Raw genomic sequence first — 19,315 nt, 5'->3', positions numbered from 1 at the left:
TATGAACTAACCAGTACCCCGGAGCTCTTGACTCTAGCTGCATATGTATCAAAAGATGGCCTAGTCAGCCATCACTGAAAAGAGAGGCCCATTGGACTTTCAAACTTTATATGCCCCAGTACAGGGGAACGCCAGGGCCAAAAAAAATGGGAATGGGTGGGTAGGGAAGGGGGGGGAGGGTATGGGGGACTTTTGGGATAGCATTGGAAATGTAATTGAGGAAAATACGTAATAAAAAATTGAAAAGAAGTGTAGTTGTCTGTGAAATCTTGGTCTACCTAAAGCTTCAATCACTCCAGAAAAGTAAATGGAATATCCCACTAACCCAAGAGGTTTGAAGTTGTAAGTTTGTTTTGATTTGCATTTCCCTGATGATTAAGGATGTTGAACATTTTTTCAGGTGCTGCTCTGCCATTTGGTATTCTTCAGGTGAGAATTCTTTGTTCAATTCTGAGCCCCATTTTTTAATGGGGTTATTTGACTTTCTGGAGTCCACCTTCTTGAGTTCCTTATATATATTGGATATTAGACCCTTATCTGATTTAGGATAGGTAAAGATCCTTTCCCAATCTGTTGGTGGTTTTTTTTGTCTTATTGATGGTGTCTTTTGCCTTGCAGAAGCTTTGCAGTTTCATGAGGTCCCACTTGTCAATTCTCGATCTTACAGCACAAGCTATTGCTGTTCTATTCAAGAATTTTTCCCCTGTGCCCATATCTTCAAGGCTTTTCCCCACTTTCTCCTCTATAAGTTTCAGTGTCTCTGGTTTTATGTGAAGTTCCTTGATCCACTTAGACTTGACCTTAGTACAAGGAGATAGGAATGGATCAATTGGCATTCTTCTACATGATAACAACCAGTTGTGCCAGCACCATTTGTTGAAAATGCTGTCTTTCTTCCACTGGATGGTTTTAGCTCCCTTGTCGAAGATCAAGTGACCGTAGGTGTGTGGGTTCATTTCTGGGTCTTCAATTCTATTCCATTGGTCTATTTGTCTGTCACTATACCAGTACCATGCAGTTTTTATCACAATTGCTCTGTAGTAAAGCTTTAGGTCTGGCATGGTGATTCCACCAGAGGTTCTATATCCTGAGATTCCACCTCACACCAGTCAAAATGGCTAAGATCAAAAATTCAGGTGACAGCAGATGCTGGCGAGGATGTGGAGAAAGAGGAACACTCCTCCATTGTTGGTGGGATTGCAAGCTTGTACAACCACTCTGGAAATCAGTCTGGCGGTTCCTCAGAAAATTGGACATAGTACTACCGGAGGATCCAGCAATACCTCTTCTGGGCATATATCCAGAAGATGTCCCAACCGGTAAGAAGGACACATGCTCCACTATGTTCATAGCAGCCCTATTTATAATAGCCAGAAGCTGGAAAGAACCCAGATGTCCCTCAACAGAGGAATGGATACAGAAATTATGGTACATTTACACAATGGAGTACTACTCAGCTATTAAAAAGAATGAATTTATGAAATTCCTAGCCAAATGGATGGACCTGGAGGGCATCATCTTGAGTGAGGTAACACAATCACAAAGGAACTCACACAATATGTATTCACTGATAAGTGGATATTAGCCCAAAACTTAGGATACCCAAGATATAAGATACAATTTGCTAAACGCATGAAACTCAAGAAGAATGAAGACCAAAATGTGGACACTGTGCCCCTTCTTAGAATTGGGAACAAAACACCCATGGAAGGAGTTACAGAGACAAAGTTTGGAGCTGTGATGAAAGGATGGACCATCTAGAGACTGCAGTATCCAGGGATCCATCCCATAATCAGCTTCTAAACGCTGACACCATTGCATACACTAGCAAGATTTTGCTGAAAGGACCCAAAGATAGCTGTCTCTTGTGAGACTATGCAGGGGCCTAGCAAACACAGGAGTGGATGTTCACAGTCAGCTATTGGATGTATCACAGGGCTCCCAATGGAGAAGCTAGAGAAAGTACCCAAGGAGCTAAAGGGATCTGCAACCCTATAGTTGGAACTACATGATGAACTAACCAGTACCCCGGAGCTCTTGTCTCTAGCTGCATATGTATCGAAAGATGGCCTAGTCGGCCATCACTGGAAAGAGAGGCCCATTGGACTTGCAAACTTTATATGCCCCAATATAGGGGAATGCCAGGGCCAAAAGAATGGGAATGGGAGGGTAGGGAAGTGGGGGGCGGTATGGGGGACTTTTGGGATAGCATTGGAAATGTAATTGAGGAAAATATGTAATAAAAAAAAAGAAGTTGTAAGTTTGTATACACATGTTTTAGTTATGTTAGTTTTGTAATTCAGCCTGTCCTTCTGACTGAAGCAAAGTTTGCTATGGTATATTTACAAAAGTAAATGTATGAGGAAATACTTTTGTTGTATAGCTGGATTAGGAAAAAGAGCCATTCTGTAGAGAAGAAATATATCTGAGCAGTGGTTCTCAACCTTCCTAATGCTGTTACCCTTTGATACAGTTCTTGTGGTGACTCCCAACCATAAGATTATTTCATTTCTATTTCTATAACTGTACTTTTGCTACTGTTATTAATCACAATATAATTATCTGAGATGCAGAATATCTTGATATGTGACCCCTGTGAAAGGGCAATTTGATATCCAAGGGGGTCACAATCCACAACTTTGAGCCTGCTGTGTTAGAGGGAGGACATTTGTGCTGCTGAGACTATATATCTGGCCCAAAGCTAAACTTCAAGGCATCCTTTTGGACACTCTAGTCTGGAGAATTGAATGACTCCAATTCAAGAGCTGCAAACACTAAAGGGGAGTGGGTTGGCATCCAGATTACAGAGGTAACAAGAAAGTTCCCTGAGGAACATAACGTGAAATAAGGAGGGAGGGGTGGAAACAGAGCATCAGTCTCAAGCAGAAGTCAGTGAAGGAGCTTGGAGGAGGGGGAGGGAGGATCTGAGGGCTCACCCTTCTCTCTGTCCTCACAAACCCTTTATGACTCTCCCTTGCTCTGTGATGCAGACCTAGGCCTACAGTGAGGCCCATGCAACCTCAGAACTCAGATACCTCAGGCATCCATGAGACTCAGTGTATGGAGAACATCCTCTCTTTTCTAAATAGATCATGGTTGGGCTTTGGATCAGCATTCTTGGATATTGGCTCCAATTACATCTTTCTGAGTGGAGTTTGGTCTATTCTTCTATACCTGTGGTATTTGATATTGAAACCATTCTTCCCACCACCTTGGAAAAGTCAGGACATCAAAAAGGTGAGGATGTATGATGAACCCCTAAGAGATATTTTTTATTGATGTACTACAGAACTCAACGAGTACTGGATTTTGTACTGGATGCGTTTGTCTGTCTCAGAAACATGACTGATATGGGACACTGGGGAGAGAAAAGAACATTGCTGTCCTATGGCATGGGAGGAATACAGAGAGGACTAAAGTTTTCACTTAAATATTATTCAAAGGAGAATAGCTTCTCCTGATGAACACCTGAATGAGAATCCCAGGCTTAATTCTCACCCTGCATGTTGATTTACCCAACAATCAGCCAGGTTAAGCTGGTCAGAAAAGCAGTGCTGACTTCTTGGAGGCTCTGAGAAGAACCTGAAACCCAAGCTTTGTCCCACTGGACAATGCTGTCTCCAGAAAAGCACAGATGTTGCTGCTGGCCTCAACTTTCTGACTGATAACTCCAAGTATGGCTCTTACAGACAAAATCCTCCTTTGATTTCCCAAAGAAGGAAAAAGAAAACATCAGGTCACCTCCAAAAGTTAATTTAAGAAAGAACTAAATTTCATTAACTGAACAAATGTCATAATAATCTTGGTTTATGAAATCTGGGTTTCTTCAGAAGATAAACATGAGGAAAAATTCTAACACCTTGTTCATTTCTCTATGTCCACAGTACCAGGGCTCAGCTAACAAAGGAAGGAGGAAATCACTTAAAGGTAGGTATCTATCTGCTGGATCTCCTCTTCCCAGTTTACCATCCTGTCATTTCCATAAGGTCTTAGGTCTATGATCTGAGGATGTAAAGTTGACAGATAATCAACTGACAAGAAATAGTTCTCAAAGGAAAGACTCACAGGAAGGCAATGTGATAAACATACCAGAATCAGTTCCCTCTCTGCACTCCTGTGTACATGAAGCTGACATGCACTATCAGGAGCACTGGATAAGTCCAGGGAGCACTATGTGCTTGTTTGTTTGTTTGGTTGGTTGGTTGGTTGGTTGGTTGGCTGGCTGGTTGTTTTAGAGTCACACATTCCTGCCTCCTGGTATAATACACATGCTTAACATGTAGGTGCCCATACACCTCTGAGGAAACTAAGGCCTGTTTGCTTTATATGATATTTTAAGTATCATTACATGGGACAATGTAGATAAAGATTTTTTTATAGAAAGACACATAACATGGGAGCCATATTAATGACAATTTGACCTTGTCTATTTACTTTAATAGCCTAAGTATTTTCCTTAAAATGACTCCTGTTTGATATTTCCACCTTTCTTACCCACAACTAATACTTCTGCTTTCCCAGGTTGTAGAATGACCCAGAGAAAAACACAGGAACAGAGAAAGCTGCTGTCTATTGCGCAAAGGTGACTATTCTCCTTTTTCCTGGGCCTCATTTTCTTATGATCAAAGCATCACAGAGACTCAGCACAGCTTGCTCTTGTCATGGGAAGGGTATCCAAAGAGACAAGTACACAGATGAAAAGCGAGGTTATAGCCTCTCTGGAAGCCATGGGTGTCATAAAATGAATATATATATATATATATATATATATATATATATATATATATACTCACACACACACACACACACAATGGGTGTCATAAAATGAATACACATACACACACACACACAGGCTTTGGGTATCTCCATCACAGCAAGGCAGGCAGGCCCTTTTCAATTCTGGTCTTTACAACAGAATTGAAATTTCTATCTCCTGCAGCCCCCTAGGCGAAGAGTATGATGCTTCCAACTTTCGGCAACTACTGTGTCCAGATCCCTTCTGTGGTGTGTGTAATGGAGCAACTGCTAAGATCAGTCATCTGCTTTCTCAGGCCACTCACCAAGATGGTGCTGTCACTATGTCCAGTATGGACTCCACAGTTTCTATGACGGAGACATCACTGACTTTGTCCCTTCCTCTCCCAGAAAATACTATAGAATATCCAATTTCAGACACTACATATGAGCCTTCTCTACAGTCTTCCTCCATTATTTCATCTCACCAGAATGAGTACCTAGAAGACACATTCTCTCTCTCACCACTGGGTGGCTCTCTACTATCAGAGTCTATTCCTCCTGTAAATGCTAAATCCCCATTGGACCATAATTCTCTCCATCCACTTGCCTCTTTACCTCTTCCACAACAATATGCCACTCAGGAAACAGAACTGCTTCTCCAACCAACAACTGTTCTCTCTCTGGTGGACAGCCCTATGGAGCTTTTCACTAATGTCCCAATAAACAACGGCATTTGCAGTTCAAGTCATGCAGTGTCGGAATTTATCCAGCAGCAGACTGATACAGGCAACTCTTCCCAGTTAGAGTCAGCACATCCAGTTAACCAAGAGCTTCTTGACCCCTATTCTTCTGAATCCTACTTATGGGGAAACACCTCAACCTACCTCACATTGCCTGGAAACCTTCACTTTTCCAGCCTTGGTGCCGTGGCATTACTTGAGACACAAGATGGAAGGAGGGCTGACTCACTTGAAACTTGGGAGAAAACCTCGGAGTTTGATCATCAGAACTTGGCAGTTTCCCATTCTTTGGGGAGCAGTAAAGAGAGACTTCACACACCCCAGCATTTGTCTTATTCCAAGACCTCTGAAGATCAGTTAGAGGATAAACATACCCAGTCCTTCTGGGGACTCCCTTCTCTACACAGTGAGTCCATGAACTCTATTGCTACTGTGTTGACTGACAGTTCCCCGATCTCTGGGTGCTTCAACAGATTCTCAGATTCCCCAATGCTTACCCACCGCACAACTCTGCCCTTGTCTGAAAGTCAACTACATAACTTGTCCCAAAGTCTGTCCCAATCTCAGTCCCAACCTGTCCCTCAAGCCAACCTCCAGGCCCAGCTGCAACCCCCAAATCCAGTGCTGTCACCTCCTTCCCAACTTAGGATCTGTGGGGTGTATTTTCACAGCCCCCAGAATGAGGCAGAACCTCTTGAGCCATCTGCAATCCACTGCCTGGAATACAACATATTGAAAAAGGAACAGGAAAGAGTATGGGGTTTACCCACTGTGGTCAAAAATTCCCAGCAAGAATTTTGTCCCCCACCTCCTAATCCCTCATTGGTCAGTCAGCTCTCCAAGACCCATGTTCCAAAGTCCATCTCTATTGAAAACTGCCTTATCACCAGTGAGCTCCAGAAGAAATTTGAGCACCACCTTCGAAAGAGGCTCATCCTACAACACTGGGGCCTGCCCAAGAGGATCCGTGAGTCTCTGTTATGGATAAATCCTCAGGCAGAATTTCCAGAGTCACATTCATCCAAAAGCAACTATGGGCTTTCATGGATCCCCTTCTTTAAGCAACAGAGAAAGAAAGACCTACGCAACACTATTTTGAACCAACCTGGAAGCTTCCCAGCAAAGCAATTAGAGGAGAAACTGTTGAAACTGTGTTCTAAGCAAGGCCTAGAAATGGTTCAAAAACAGCAGACATGGAGTAACACTAAGAGCACTCTAGATAGTGGCCTGCAATCTGACTGTGAGACAAACCTACAATGCCACTCAGATAGTCTTTCATGCAAACCTTTAGGGACCTCAGAGGTGAGCCAATGTCAGAAAAAACTTGAAACTTCTCTAAAAGAACATTTGACCACACGTCTCAATGAAACCATTGAGGGTCAGATCACTAGCACTATGTCCAGGTCAAGATATGGTCCTTTCACTTTTACCTCTTGTGTGAACAAGAAAGAACACAAGGCCCAGAAGCCTTCTGATATCAAGGATGGGCATGTAAAGAACATATCTCCAGCGAAAAAGTCTGTCAAGCAACAGACATCCTTTGACTTAGACAACACCAGCCTGGAAGATTCAAAGGGCAATAGACACAGCTCAGATGTGCCCAAAATGTTGGCTGAGGTCTTGGATAAGAGACTAACTTCTGGCAAAACAGTCCAGCGCCCTCAAGCAACAAAGATAATTGACAAAAATGTATTTATACCCAATAAGGTTGGTAAGGGAGGGCAGCTCAGCGGCCTTCAACCATGATCTACCAAGATCTTGAATATCAGCCAGTGTAAGAGTGCTCAAGGAGCAGATGGGAAAACAAGAAAAGCACAAAATACACTGTTAGCTGGAAGGGCCTGAAGGGAAGATCAGGTCCCCAGGAGTGTCAGACATCTGACTTTAACAGTCAGGTGTCCAGGGAAGAGAAATTTAAATCAGAAAGCAGTCAGCCCATACAAGCTCTAAGGTCCCAAAATGACATGCTTCCTGTCTCAGATAAATTCACTTGCAAACCGTTATTCATTCGTGACCAGAGACCTTCCATCAGGTTCACTTGTCCACAGCAGAGTTTAATGTTGAACAGCAACAGGAGCCCTGGATGCCTCCATATATCTTAGACAATTGCCAGAACAAAAAACTTCCCTCCATCTGCCCAGAAGGCATACCCTCTAGCCTGCAAAACAGAAGAGCTTGGTGCAAGTGATGTTTTTATTGGTCCAAAAAAAAAAAAAAAAAACAATGGATAGGAGACAGTGGCAGACAGATCTGTACAGTTCCAGAAATGTGTGGCTTTACAGAAGAAGCTACTGTGTCAGAGGCAGTGCCCATCCATGCCCGCCCAGTAGCCAGAAATTCACCAAAATCTCATCTGTAGGTGTCATTTTGACCAGGCACCTTCAGTTGCTACCCTGAGTTGTACACTCTGTGTCAGAAAGTCCATCTCAATTTTACAACAGAAAATGCTTTTCCTGAATTTCTCCCAGAAAAAAATCACTCCCGTCCTCAGTATTCCATCCTTTATTGACAATACTGATTGTCCCCAATAAAGGTTCAGATAAAGTGGTTGTGCGTGTGTGTGTGTGTGTGTGTGTGTGTGTGTGCTTTTTCCATGTGACATGGCTTTCAGGTAACACGGGGCTTGTGCTCAGGAAAAAAGACAAGTCAGTTTGCTCTCACTTATTTCCTCTTTGGGCTTCTGAAAGGAACCCCAGAGGGCTGACTTGATTTTCTGAGTCTCTTTTTGAAGAATGGGTCTGATTTGTCCCTAAAAGAACTTTCACTCTCTGGTGATTTGTGGAGGCGCTCTGCTTCACACCTCTTAGCCTTACTGCCAATATAGAGCAGCTTGTATCTTCTTCCTCATTGACTTTTATACCCTTGAGAGCAAGGTCTTCTTACTAGGTTGTGTCACCTACAAAGGACAAGTACATTTGTGAGATTTTTAGGGTGATTTTGTCTTTTTTAATGTTTAGAATTTCATACCATGTACTTTGATCATTTTCACCCCGACTCCTCTTCCTAACTCCTCCCATATATCTTGTGCAGCTTTGAGGGGGAGAAGCTGTGAGGCCATAACTCAGAAAAACTTCTTAATTCTGACCCAGAAGGAGACAGCTAAAGGGGAGAGTGGCCTTATTTCTCCAGGCTTAGACATGATCTTTTTAAAACTACCAGCATCTTAAAGGGGCAAGCCTGTTAACAGCTTTTAGAATATCTGCCCTATGAACCAACAAAAAGCCCAGTAATAAGTACTGAGTATTTTTGCTTATTGCCCTACTTAGGTTGTTTATATAGCTTAACTCTTATAAATTCTTTTGTTATAGCCAAAAGCTGAAAACCACATTCAATGAAATTGTATAAAATATCATGAGTATCTTTTTTCTTCCTTATTTTCTTTTTTTTAATTTCATTTTTAATTTATTTTTTTTATTTTTATTACATATTTTCCTCAATTACATTTCCAATGCTATCCCAAAAGTCCCCCATAGCGCCCCCCACTTCCCTACCCACCCATTCCCATTCTTTTGGCCCTGGCATTCCCCTATATTGGGGCATATAAAGTTTGCAAGTCCAATGGGCCTCTCTTTCCAGTGATGGCCGACTAGGCCATCTTTCGATACATATGCAGCTAGAGACAAGAGCTCCGGGGTTCTGGTTAGTACATCATGTTGTTCCAACAATAGGGTTGCAGATCCCTTTAGCTCCTTGGGTACTTTCTCTAGCTTCTCCATTGGGAGCCCTGTGATACATCCAATAGCTGACTGTGAACATCCACTCCTGTGTTTGCTAGGCCCCGGCATCGTCTCACAAGAGACAGCTATATTTGGGTCCTTTCAGCAAAATCTTGCTAGTGTATGCAATGGTGTCAGCGTTTAGAAGCTGATTATGGGATGGATCCCTGGATACGGCAGTCTCTAAATGGTCCATCCTTTCATCACAGCTATGAACTTTGTCTCTGTAACTCCTTCCCTGGGTGTTTTGTTCCCAATTCTAAGAAGGTGCACAGTGTCCACACTTTGGTCTTCATTCTTCTTGAGTTTCATGCGTTTATCAAATTGTATCTTATATCTTGGGTATCCTAAGTTTTGGGCTAATATCCACTTATCAGTGAATACATATTGTGTGAGTTCTTTTGTGATTGTGTTATTTCACTCAAGATGATGCCCTCCAGGTCCATCCATTTGGCTAGGAATTTCATAAATTCATTCTTTTTAAAAGCTGAGTAGTACTCCATTGTGTAAATGTACCATAATTTCTGTATCCATTCCTCTGTTGAGGGACATCTGGGTTCTTTCCAGCTTCAGGCTATTATAAATAGGGCTGCTATGAACATAGTGGAGCATGTGTCCTTTTTACCGGTTGGGACATCTTCTGGATATATGCCCAGGAGAGGTATTGCTGGATCCTCCGGTAGTACTATGTCCAATTTTCTGAGGAACCGCCAGACTGATTTCCAGAGTGTTTGTACAAGCTTGCAATCCCACCAACAATGGAGGAGTGTTCCTCTTTCTCCACATCCTCGCCAGCATCTGCTGTCACCTGAATTTTTGATCTTAGCCATTGTGACTGGTGTGAGGTGGAATCTCAGGGTTGTTTTGATTTGCATTTCCCTGATGATTAAGGATGTTGAACATTTTTTCAGGTGTTTCTCTGCCATTCGGTATTCCTCAGGTGAGAATTCTTTGTTCAGTTCTGAGCCCCATTTTCTAATGGGGTTATTTGACTTTCTGGAGTCCACCTTCTTGAGTTCTTTATATATATTGGATATTAGTCCCTTATCTGATTTAGGATAGGTGAAGATCCTTTCCCAATCTGTTGGTGGTTTTTTTGTCTTATTGATGGTGTCTTTAGCCTTGCAGAAGCTTTGTAGTTTCATGAGGTCCCACTTGTCAATTCTCGATCTTACAGCACAAGCCATTACTGTTCTATTCAGGAATTTTTCTCCTGTGCCCATATCTTCAAGGCTTTTCCCCACTTTCTCCTCTATAAGTTTCAGTGTCTCTGGTTTTATGTGAAGTTCCTTGATCCACTTAGACTTGACCTTAGTACAAGGAGATAGGAATGGATCGATTCGCATTCTTCTACATGTTAACAACCAGTTGTGCCAGCACCATTTGTTGAAGATGCTGTCTTTCTTCCACTGGATGTTTTTAGCTCCCTTGTCGAAGATCAAGTGACCATAGGTGTGTGGGTTCATTTCTGGGTCTTCAATTCTATTCCATTGGTCTATTTGTCTGTCACTATACCAGTACCATGCAGTTTTTATCACAATTGCTCTGTAGTAGAGCTTTAGGTCCGGCATGGTGATTCCACCAGAGGTTCTTTTATCCTTGAGAAGAGTTTTTGCTATCCTAGGTTTTTTGTTATTCCAGATGAATTTGCAGATTGCACTTTCTAATTCGTTGAAGAATTGATTTGGAATTTTGATGGGGATTGCATTGAATCTGTAGATTGCTTTTGGCAAGATAGCCATTTTTAAAATGTTGATCCTGCCAATCCATGAGCATAGGAGATCTTTCCATCTTCTGAGATCTTCTAGAATTTCTTTCTTCAGAGACTTGAAGTTTTTATTATACAGATCTTTCACTTCCTTAGTTAGAGTCACGCCAAGATATTTTATATTATTTGTGACTATTGAGAAGGGTGTTGTTTCCCTAATTTCTTTCTCAGCCTGTTTATTCTTTGTGTAGAGAAAGGCCATTGATTTGTTTGAGTTAATTTTATGTCCAGCTACTTCACCGAAGCTGTTTATCAGGCTTAGGAGTTCTCTGGTGGAATTTTTAGGGTCACTTATATATACTATCATATCATCTGCAAAAAGTGATATTTTTACTTCATCTTTTCCAATTTGTATCCCTTTGATCTCCTTTTGTTGTCGAATTGCTCTGGCTAGGACTTCAAGTACAATGTTGAATAGGTATGGAGAAAGTGGACAGCCTTGTCTAGTCCCTGATTTTAGAGGGATTGCTTCAAGCTTCTGACCATTTACTTTGATGTTGGCTACTGGTTTGCTGTAGATTGCTTTTATCATGTTTAGGTATGGGCCTTGAATTCCTGATCTTTCCAAGACTTTTATCATGAATGGGTGTTGGATCTTGTCAAATACTTTTTCCGCATCTAACGAGATGACCATGTGGTTTTTGTCTTTGAGTTTGTTTATATACTGGATTACGTTGATGGATTTCCGTATATTGAACCATCCCTGCATCCCTGGGATGAAACCTACTTGGTCAGGATGGATGATTGTTTTGATGTGTTCTTGGATTCTGTTAGCAAGAACTTTATTGAGGATTTTTGCATCAATATTCATAAGGGATATTGGTCTGAAGTTTTCTATCTTTGTTGGGTCTTTTTGTGGTTTAGGTATCAGAGTAATTGTGGCTTCATAGAATGAGTTGGGTAGAGTACCTTCTGTTTCTCTTTTGTGGAATAGTTTGTGAAGAACTGGGATTAGATCTTCTTTGAAGGTCTGATAGAACTCTGCACTAAACCCATCTGGTCCTGGGCTTTTTTTAGTTGGGAGACTATTAATGACTGCTTCTATTTCTTTGGGGGATATAGGGCTGTTTAGATCATTAACCTGATCTTGATTCAACTTTGGTACCTGGTATCTGTCTAGGAACTTCTCCATTTCATCCAGGTTCTCCAGTTTTGTTGAGTATAGCCTTTGGTAGAAGGATCTGATGGTGTTTTGGATGTCTTCAGGATCTGTTGTTATGTCTCCTTTTTCATTTCTGATTATGTTAATTAGGATGCTTTCCCTGTGCCCTCTAGTGAGTCTGGCTAAGGGTTTATCTATCTTGTTGATTTTCTCAAAGAACCAGCTCCTTGATTGGTTGATTCTTTGAATAGTTCTTCTTGTTTCCACTTGGTTGATTTCGCCCCTGAGTTTGATTATTTCCTGCCGTCTACTCCTCTTGGGTGAATTTGCTTCCTTTTGTTCTAGTGCTTTTAGGTGTGTTGTCAAGCTGCTAATGTGTGCTCTCTCTAGTTTCCTTTTGGAGGCACTCAGAGCTATGAGTTTTCCTCTTAGAAATGCCTTCATTGCGTCCCATAAGTTTGGGTATGTTGTGGCTTCATTTTCATTGAACTCTAAAATGTCCTTAATTTCTTTCTTTATTCCTTCCTTGACCAAGGTATCATTGAGAAGAGTGTTGTTCAGTTTCCACGTGAAGGTTGGCTTTCTATTATTTATTTTGTTATTGAAGATCAGCCTTAGTCCATGGTGATCTGATAGGATGCATGGGACAATTTCAATATTTTTGTATCTGTTGAGGCCTGTTTTGTGACCAATTATGTGGTCAATTTTGGAGAAGGTACCATGAGGTGCTGAGAAGAAGGTATATCCTTTTGTTTTAGAATAGAATGTTCTGTAGATATCTGCCAGATCCATTTGATTCATAATTTCTCTTAGTTTCTCTGTGTCCCTGTTTAGTTTCTGTTTCCATGATCTGTCCATTGGTGAAAGTGGTGTGTTGGAGTCTCCCACTATTATTGTATGAGGTGCAATGTGTGCTTTGAGATTTACTAAAGTTTCTTTAATGAATGTGGCTGCCTTTGTATTTGGAGCATAGATATTCAGGATTGATAGTTCCTCTTGGAGGATTTTACCTTTGATGAGTATGAAGTTTCCCTCCCTGTCTTTTTTAATGACTTTGGGTTGGAAGTCAATCTTATCAGTTATTAGAATGGCTACTCCAGCTTGTTTCTTCATGCCATTTGCTTGGAAAATTGTTTTCCAGCCTTTCATTCTGAGGTAGTGTCTATCCTTTTCTCTGAGATGAGTTTCCTGTAAGCAGCAAAATGTTGGGTCTTGTTTGTGTAGCCAGTTTGTTAGTCTATGTCTTTTTATCGGGGAGTTGAGTCCATTGATATTAAGAGATATTAAGGAAAAGTAATTGTTGTTTCCTGTTATTTTTGTTGTTAAAGTTGGCATTTTGTTCTTGTGGCTGTCTTCTTTAGGTTTGTTGAGGGATTACCTTCTTGTTGTTTCTAGGGCGTGGTTCCTGTCCTTGTATTGGTTTTTTTTCTGTTATTATCCTTTGAAGGGCTGGATTCGTGGAGAGATAATGTGTGAAATTGGTTTTGTCGTGGAATACTTTGGTTTCTCCATCTATGTTAATTGAGAGTTTGGCTGGGTATAGTAGCCTGGGCTGGAATTTGTGTTCTTTTAGTGTCTGTATAACATCCGTCCAGGATCTTCTGGCTTTCATAGTCTCTGGTGAAAAATCTGGTGTAATTCTGATAGGCTTGCCTTTATATGTTACTTGGCCTTTTTCTCTTACTGCTTTTAGTATTCTATCTTTATTTAGAGCATTTGTTGTTCTGATTATTATGTGTCGGGAGGTATTTCTTTTCTGGTCCAGTCTATTTGGAGTTCTGTAGGCTTCTTGTATGTTCATGGGCATCTCTTTCTTTAGATTTGGGAAGTTTTCTTCTATAATTTTGTTGAAGATGTTTGCTGGTCCTTTGAGTTGAAAATCTTCATTCTCATCCACTCCTATTATCCGTAGGTTTGGTCTTCTCATTGTGTCCTGTATTTCTTGGATGTTTTGAGTTAGGATCTTTTTGCATTTTACATTTTCCTTGATTGTTGTGCCGATGTTCTCTATGGAATCTTCTGCACCTGAGATTCTCTCTTCCATCTCTTGTATTCTGTTGCTGATGCTCGTATCTATGGTTCCAGATTTCTTTCCTAGGGTTTCTATCTCCAGTGTTGCCTCCTTTTGGGTTTTCTTTATTGTGTCTACTTCCCTTTTTAGGTCTAGTATGGTTTTGTTCATTTCCATCATCTGTTTGGATGTGTTTTCCTGTTTTTCTGTAAGGACTTCTACCTGTTTGATTATGTTATCCTGTTTTTCTTTAAGGATTTGTAACTCTTTAGCAGTGTTCTCCTGCAATTCTTTAAGGGATTTTTGTGCTTCCTCTTTAGTGTCTTCTGCCTGTTTAGCATTGTTCTCCTGTATTTCTTTAAGTGTGTTATTAAAGTCCTTCTTGAAGTCCTCTACCATCATCAGGAGATATGCTTTTAGATCTGTGTCTAGCTTTTCTGGTGTGTTGGGGTGCCCTGGACTGGGCGAAGTGGGGGTGCTGGTTTCTGATGATGGTGAGTGGTCTTGGTTTCTGTTAGTAAGATTATTACCTTTACCTTTCGCCATCTGGTAATCTCTGGGGTTAGTTGTTATCGTTGTCACTGTTTAAAGATTGAAGCAGAAGCTGTGTTCCACTCACCAGCAGTCTCAAAATCCTGCGGCGGGGGTCGTGGGTAGCTGACGGTACCCCGGTGCTGGTCCAGCCGGAAGAGGCCTGTGGCCCTACTCAGGCCGGTTTCTGCTTCCCTAACTAATGCAGTCTCAGGTCCCGCGCGCAATTGGATTGGAGCAGAAGCTGTGTTCCACTCTCCAGAAGTCTTAAGATCCTGTGGCGGGTGTTGTGGGTAGCTGGCGAGTGTCAGCCGACCCTGCGCCCCAGCTGCCCCGGTGCTTTTCTGACTGGAAGAGGCTTGTGGCCCTATGTAGGCCGGATTTCTCTCTCCCCAACCAGAGCAGTCTCAGGTCCCCCGTGATTGGACTGGAGCAGAAGCTGTGTTCCACTCACCAGCAGTCCCAAAATCCTGCTGCGGGGGTCGTGGGTAGCTGGCGGGTGTCAGGCAACCCTGCGCTCCAGCTACCCTGGCGCTGCTCCGGCTGGATGAGGCCTGTGGCCCTACTCAGGCCGGTTTCTGCTTCCCTAACTAATGCAGTCTCAGGTCCCGCGTGCAATTGGATTGGAGCAGAAGCTGTGCTCCACTCACCAGCTCTTCCTTATTTTCTATCTGATCTGTTTGCTTAATTGTTTTGACCCTGATTCATAGGAACATTATATCTTTTTTTTTTTTTTTTCGAGACAGGGTTTCTCTGTGTAGCTCTGGCTGTCCTGGAACTCACTCTGTAGACCAGGCTGGCCTTGAACTCAGAAATCCGCCTGCCTCTGCCTCCCAAATGCTGGGATTACAGGCGTGCGCCACCACGCCCAGCTGGGACATTATATCTTTTAGGCTATAAATAACTTTGCTTATTTTGTTCATGATTTGTGCTATATTTAAATGCCTTAATATTTTAAGGAAACAAATATGTGTCTATTTCTTCAAGCTCTAGTGTCAAACTGCCCTGGCATAATCCTAAGGCCTGTCTTGACCTGAATCTCAAGAGTTTCATTTCTCTGACTAGAAAGGTAAAGCACATAATCTTTCTGTAAATCTATGTCATCTATCCCTGTGATTGTTTGTATGTGCTTGGCCCAGGGAGGTATAACCTTGTTGGAGTAGGTATGTCACTGTGGGTATGGGCCTTAATCCCCTTGTCCTAGCTGCCTGGAAGTCAGTCTTCTGCTAGCTGGCTTCAGAACAAGAGGTGGAACTCTCAGCTCCTCCAGCCCCACATCAGCCTGCATGCTGCCATGCTCCTGCCTTGATGATAATGGATTGCACCTCTGAACCTGTAAGTCAGCCCCAATTAAATGTCATCCTTATAAGAGTTTCCTTGGTCATGGTTTCTGTGATCCCACAAATGTCTCAGGCAGGAACTTATAAGTGACTAAGCCTTATAAGTTATAACTTACAAGTGACTAAGGTGGACATTCTTGAGAGTAGACTTATATGAATGCTGCTTCAAAATACTTTTCTTTTCAACTAAACATTTATGGTGCAAACTGAACATATTCAGAATCATTTCGGTTTACCACTTTAATCATGTATGCATTCTGAGACTTTGAACTAAATGCCCTCAAAATGAGTCTACAGTAGCTTAAGATCAGCATGCTTAAGAACTGGCCTATCCACATTTGAGTGCAAATGGCCTCCCACAGTAAAATTCCATGCTTCCTCTGTTTAAGGGGAAAACATCGTTTTGGAAACCATTCCCATTCTCTACTCACCTCACTTGCTGCAGACAATTTTGCTCTATTTTTTTTTTTTTTATATCATGGCTGTGCCTGTTTTGGCTTTGTATTCACCACGTTTTGAATTCACCAAGTCAATTGCATTTGGTTACATTCCCAGCACCATCCCTCACTGAAGTCAGCTCATTTCTTTTCACTCCAAAGTATGACCAAACTTTACTTTGGCCATATGAATAGGAACCATTGCATCATCATGGAGGGCAGGGCTAATTGTAGATCTTTCTAGTCTTCCTCTCTGGTGACACCCCCAGTATCTAGCAAGCCTAAACCCAGCCTCACTAGCACTATACTATAATATCTACCAGATATTATAGTATATCTAATGCTCATTCCAAGGATATGTCAGATTAAGCCTTTACTAGAAATATGAGGCTTGGGCAACAGGCCTGTAGGCACATCCTGTGACAAGAAAAGGTGCTCAAGCCTTCTTAAGAGGTCTCTGAGGTTGATTCCTGCTCTAATACTTACTACTAATACTCTCTCTCGTAGTTATTCAGTACTAACAGACCTCAATTTACCTTCACATGAATATGAAGAGTGAGTACTTCGTATGGTATAAAGTTAGAGATGAATCAGGCTAAGCTAGAACTGAGTTTTGTTATATTCTTTTGGGGTTACTTACATATAGGTTCAGATCCACAGTTTAGACTAAAGAAACACGGTGGTGGTTTGAATAAGAATGGCCCTGTATTTATTTTAGACAGGACAAGCTTAGGGTCAAAATATTTGTGGGTTGGCTAGTGTCCTCATCCTTCAACTGGGGGTCCTGCCTGAGTATAGGAGGTGGTCTCTTTAGGTTCCATGACCCCACTGTTAGGCATATTGGCTAAGGTCACCTCCATTGACTTCTGGGTGCCTCCTCTATCTCAAGTCTCTGGGACTTCCTAAAGATCCCTCTTCCACCAGCAACTGCAGATTTCCGTTCATTCTCCTGGCTTTCTGGGTGTCTCTTCTGTCTCTCCCCATACCTGTAACTAATTCCCATGCCCCTCCCCTCTCCCAACCACTTCCCCCTGTCCCTTTGCCTCCTATGACTACTTTGTTCCCCCTTCTAAGTGTAACTCAAGCATCCTTGCTTGAGCCTTCCTTCTTGTTTAACTTCTTTGGGTTTGTAAGGTGTATCATGGCTATTCTGTACTTTATGACTAATATCCACTTTTCAGTGAGTACATGGAGCAAAGACTGAAGGAATGGTGAACCAATAACTGGCCCCAACTTGAGACCATCCTATGGGCAAGGACCAATCTTCGACATTATTAACAACACTCTGTTATGTTTTCAGACAGGAGCCTAGCACAACTGTCCTCTGAGAGGTTTTATCCAGCTACTGGTTGAAACAGATGCAGTTACCTTACTCACAACCAAACATTGGATAGAGGTCATGGACTCTTATGGAAGAGTTTGGTGAAGGGTTGAAGGCCCTAAAAGGGGATCTGAACCCCACAGGAGGACCAACAGAGTCAACTAACCTGGGCTGGAGCTCTCAGATACGGAGCTACCAACCAAAGAAGACACATGGACTGGAATGAGGTCCCTCATACATATGTAGCAGATGTTCTGCTCAATCTCAATGTCCACCCCCCAACAACTGGAGCAGAGGCGCTCCCTAAAACTGTAACCCCCTATAGCATCTGTTCCTCAACAGGACTACCTTGTCTGGCTTAAGTGGGAGAGGATGTGCCTAATCTGGTAGAGACTTGACATGCTAGGGTTGGGGGATATAAAGGGTGGGGCACCCTTTCAGAAGAGAAGGGTAGGGAGTATGGGGAAGGGTCTCTGAGAAGGTAACTGGGTGGAGGGCAGCGTTTGGGCTATAATAAATAAATAATAAGAATGGCCCCCATAGGCTCATATATTAGCATGCTTAATCGCCTGGGAATAGAACTTTTTGAAAGGATTAGAAGGATTAGGAGGTGTGGTCTTCTTGGAGGAAGTATATCACTGGAGTTTGGCTTTAAGCATTCAAAACCCCATGCCAGGCCCAATGACACCCAGGTTTCTAGAATGTGAATAGTCTGAGGGGCTGTCATGGTAACTGTAGGACCAGTGAAGCAACTCATAATTCATATTGAGCCACCTGAGCTTCCTTGACTGAAGAATAGGTATGGAGCATACCACTGTCAGCCTGACTCCTCCCCAGACTTTAGAGCCCTCAATAAAGAGAAGAAACTACTAACTGGCATCGCAGAGTCCTAATGAATTTTGCTGCAAGACCCCATGACCAAGCTTGTCTCAGGTGAATTGTTTTGAGTTCTTAATTCCATAGATCTTGGAGCAGCAAGGTCCAATACTAATATAGTTGTACTAGTTGCTGTAGAAGTAGAGTTGAGGCCAGATGCAGGGTCTGCCACAAAAGTCTCTAGCAAAAATGAACTAAGAAGACGTGTGAGTGAGGATGCCCCCACCTCCTACCCCTACCCCACCAGACCTCTAAACTCCCTGGGGCTTCTTGAGGGTTAGGTGAATCTTCTCTGACTAAACCCAGACCCATCAGTCCTCTACTGTATATGTGTTGGGGGACTCATATCAGCTGGTGTATGCTGCCTGGCTGGTGTTCCAGTATCTGAGAGATCTCCGGGGTTCAGGTTAATTGAGACTGCTGGTCCAAGTGAGATAACTCAGACCCAAAACGACATGCATGGTATGTACTCACTAATAAGTAGCCAAAAAAAGCGCCAAATACCCAAGATACAGTCCACAGAACTCAAAAAGGTCAACAAGCAGAAGGGCCCAAGTGAAGATGCCTCAGTCCTACTTGGGAGGGAAAAGAAAGCAACCACGGTGTGTGTGTGGTACCTGGGAGGGAAAGGGGATAGGGGGCAGAGAGAGGAACATGATTGGGTATTGGGGCGGGGGGGAAGGACTGAAGCCCTGGGGGCCAGAAGAATGAAAAAGTGCAACCTTGGGGAGGGGGG

General features: G+C 42.5%; 1 protein-coding gene across 1 annotated transcript; it reads left to right on the top strand.

Annotated features, from left to right (window-relative positions):
* Positions 1–3,050: 3,050 nt before the first annotated feature.
* Positions 3,051–7,962, top strand: LOC110308066 (spermatogenesis-associated protein 31D4-like). Its single transcript, XM_021180402.1, has 4 exons — positions 3,051–3,237; positions 3,885–3,927; positions 4,522–4,582; positions 4,940–7,962. Exons 1-4 carry the CDS (start codon positions 3,061–3,063, stop codon positions 7,221–7,223), a joined length of 2,565 nt encoding a protein of 854 aa, XP_021036061.1. The 5' UTR covers positions 3,051–3,060; the 3' UTR covers positions 7,224–7,962.
* Positions 7,963–19,315: the final 11,353 nt, after the last annotated feature.

This window comes from Mus caroli, unplaced genomic scaffold (genome assembly GCF_978045245.1).
Source record: "Mus caroli unplaced genomic scaffold, Mus_caroli_1 scaffold_15, whole genome shotgun sequence".
Lineage (NCBI taxonomy): Eukaryota > Metazoa > Chordata > Mammalia > Rodentia > Muridae > Mus > Mus caroli.
This window is presented reverse-complemented; position numbering and strand designations above follow the sequence as displayed.

What these genes read in the sequence shown, in the direction of transcription:
- LOC110308066 (XM_021180402.1), top strand. Translation starts at nt 3,061, where the DNA reads ATGGAGAACATCCTCTCTTTTCTAAATAGATCATGGTTGGGCTTTGGA. An exon ending in AAAGTCAGGACATCAAAAAG is followed by an intron (nt 3,238 to 3,884) that starts GTGAGGATGTAT and finishes CTATGTCCACAG; the next exon opens with TACCAGGGCTCAGCTAACAA. An exon ending in CTGCTGTCTATTGCGCAAAG is followed by an intron (nt 4,583 to 4,939) that starts GTGACTATTCTC and finishes TATCTCCTGCAG; the next exon opens with CCCCCTAGGCGAAGAGTATG.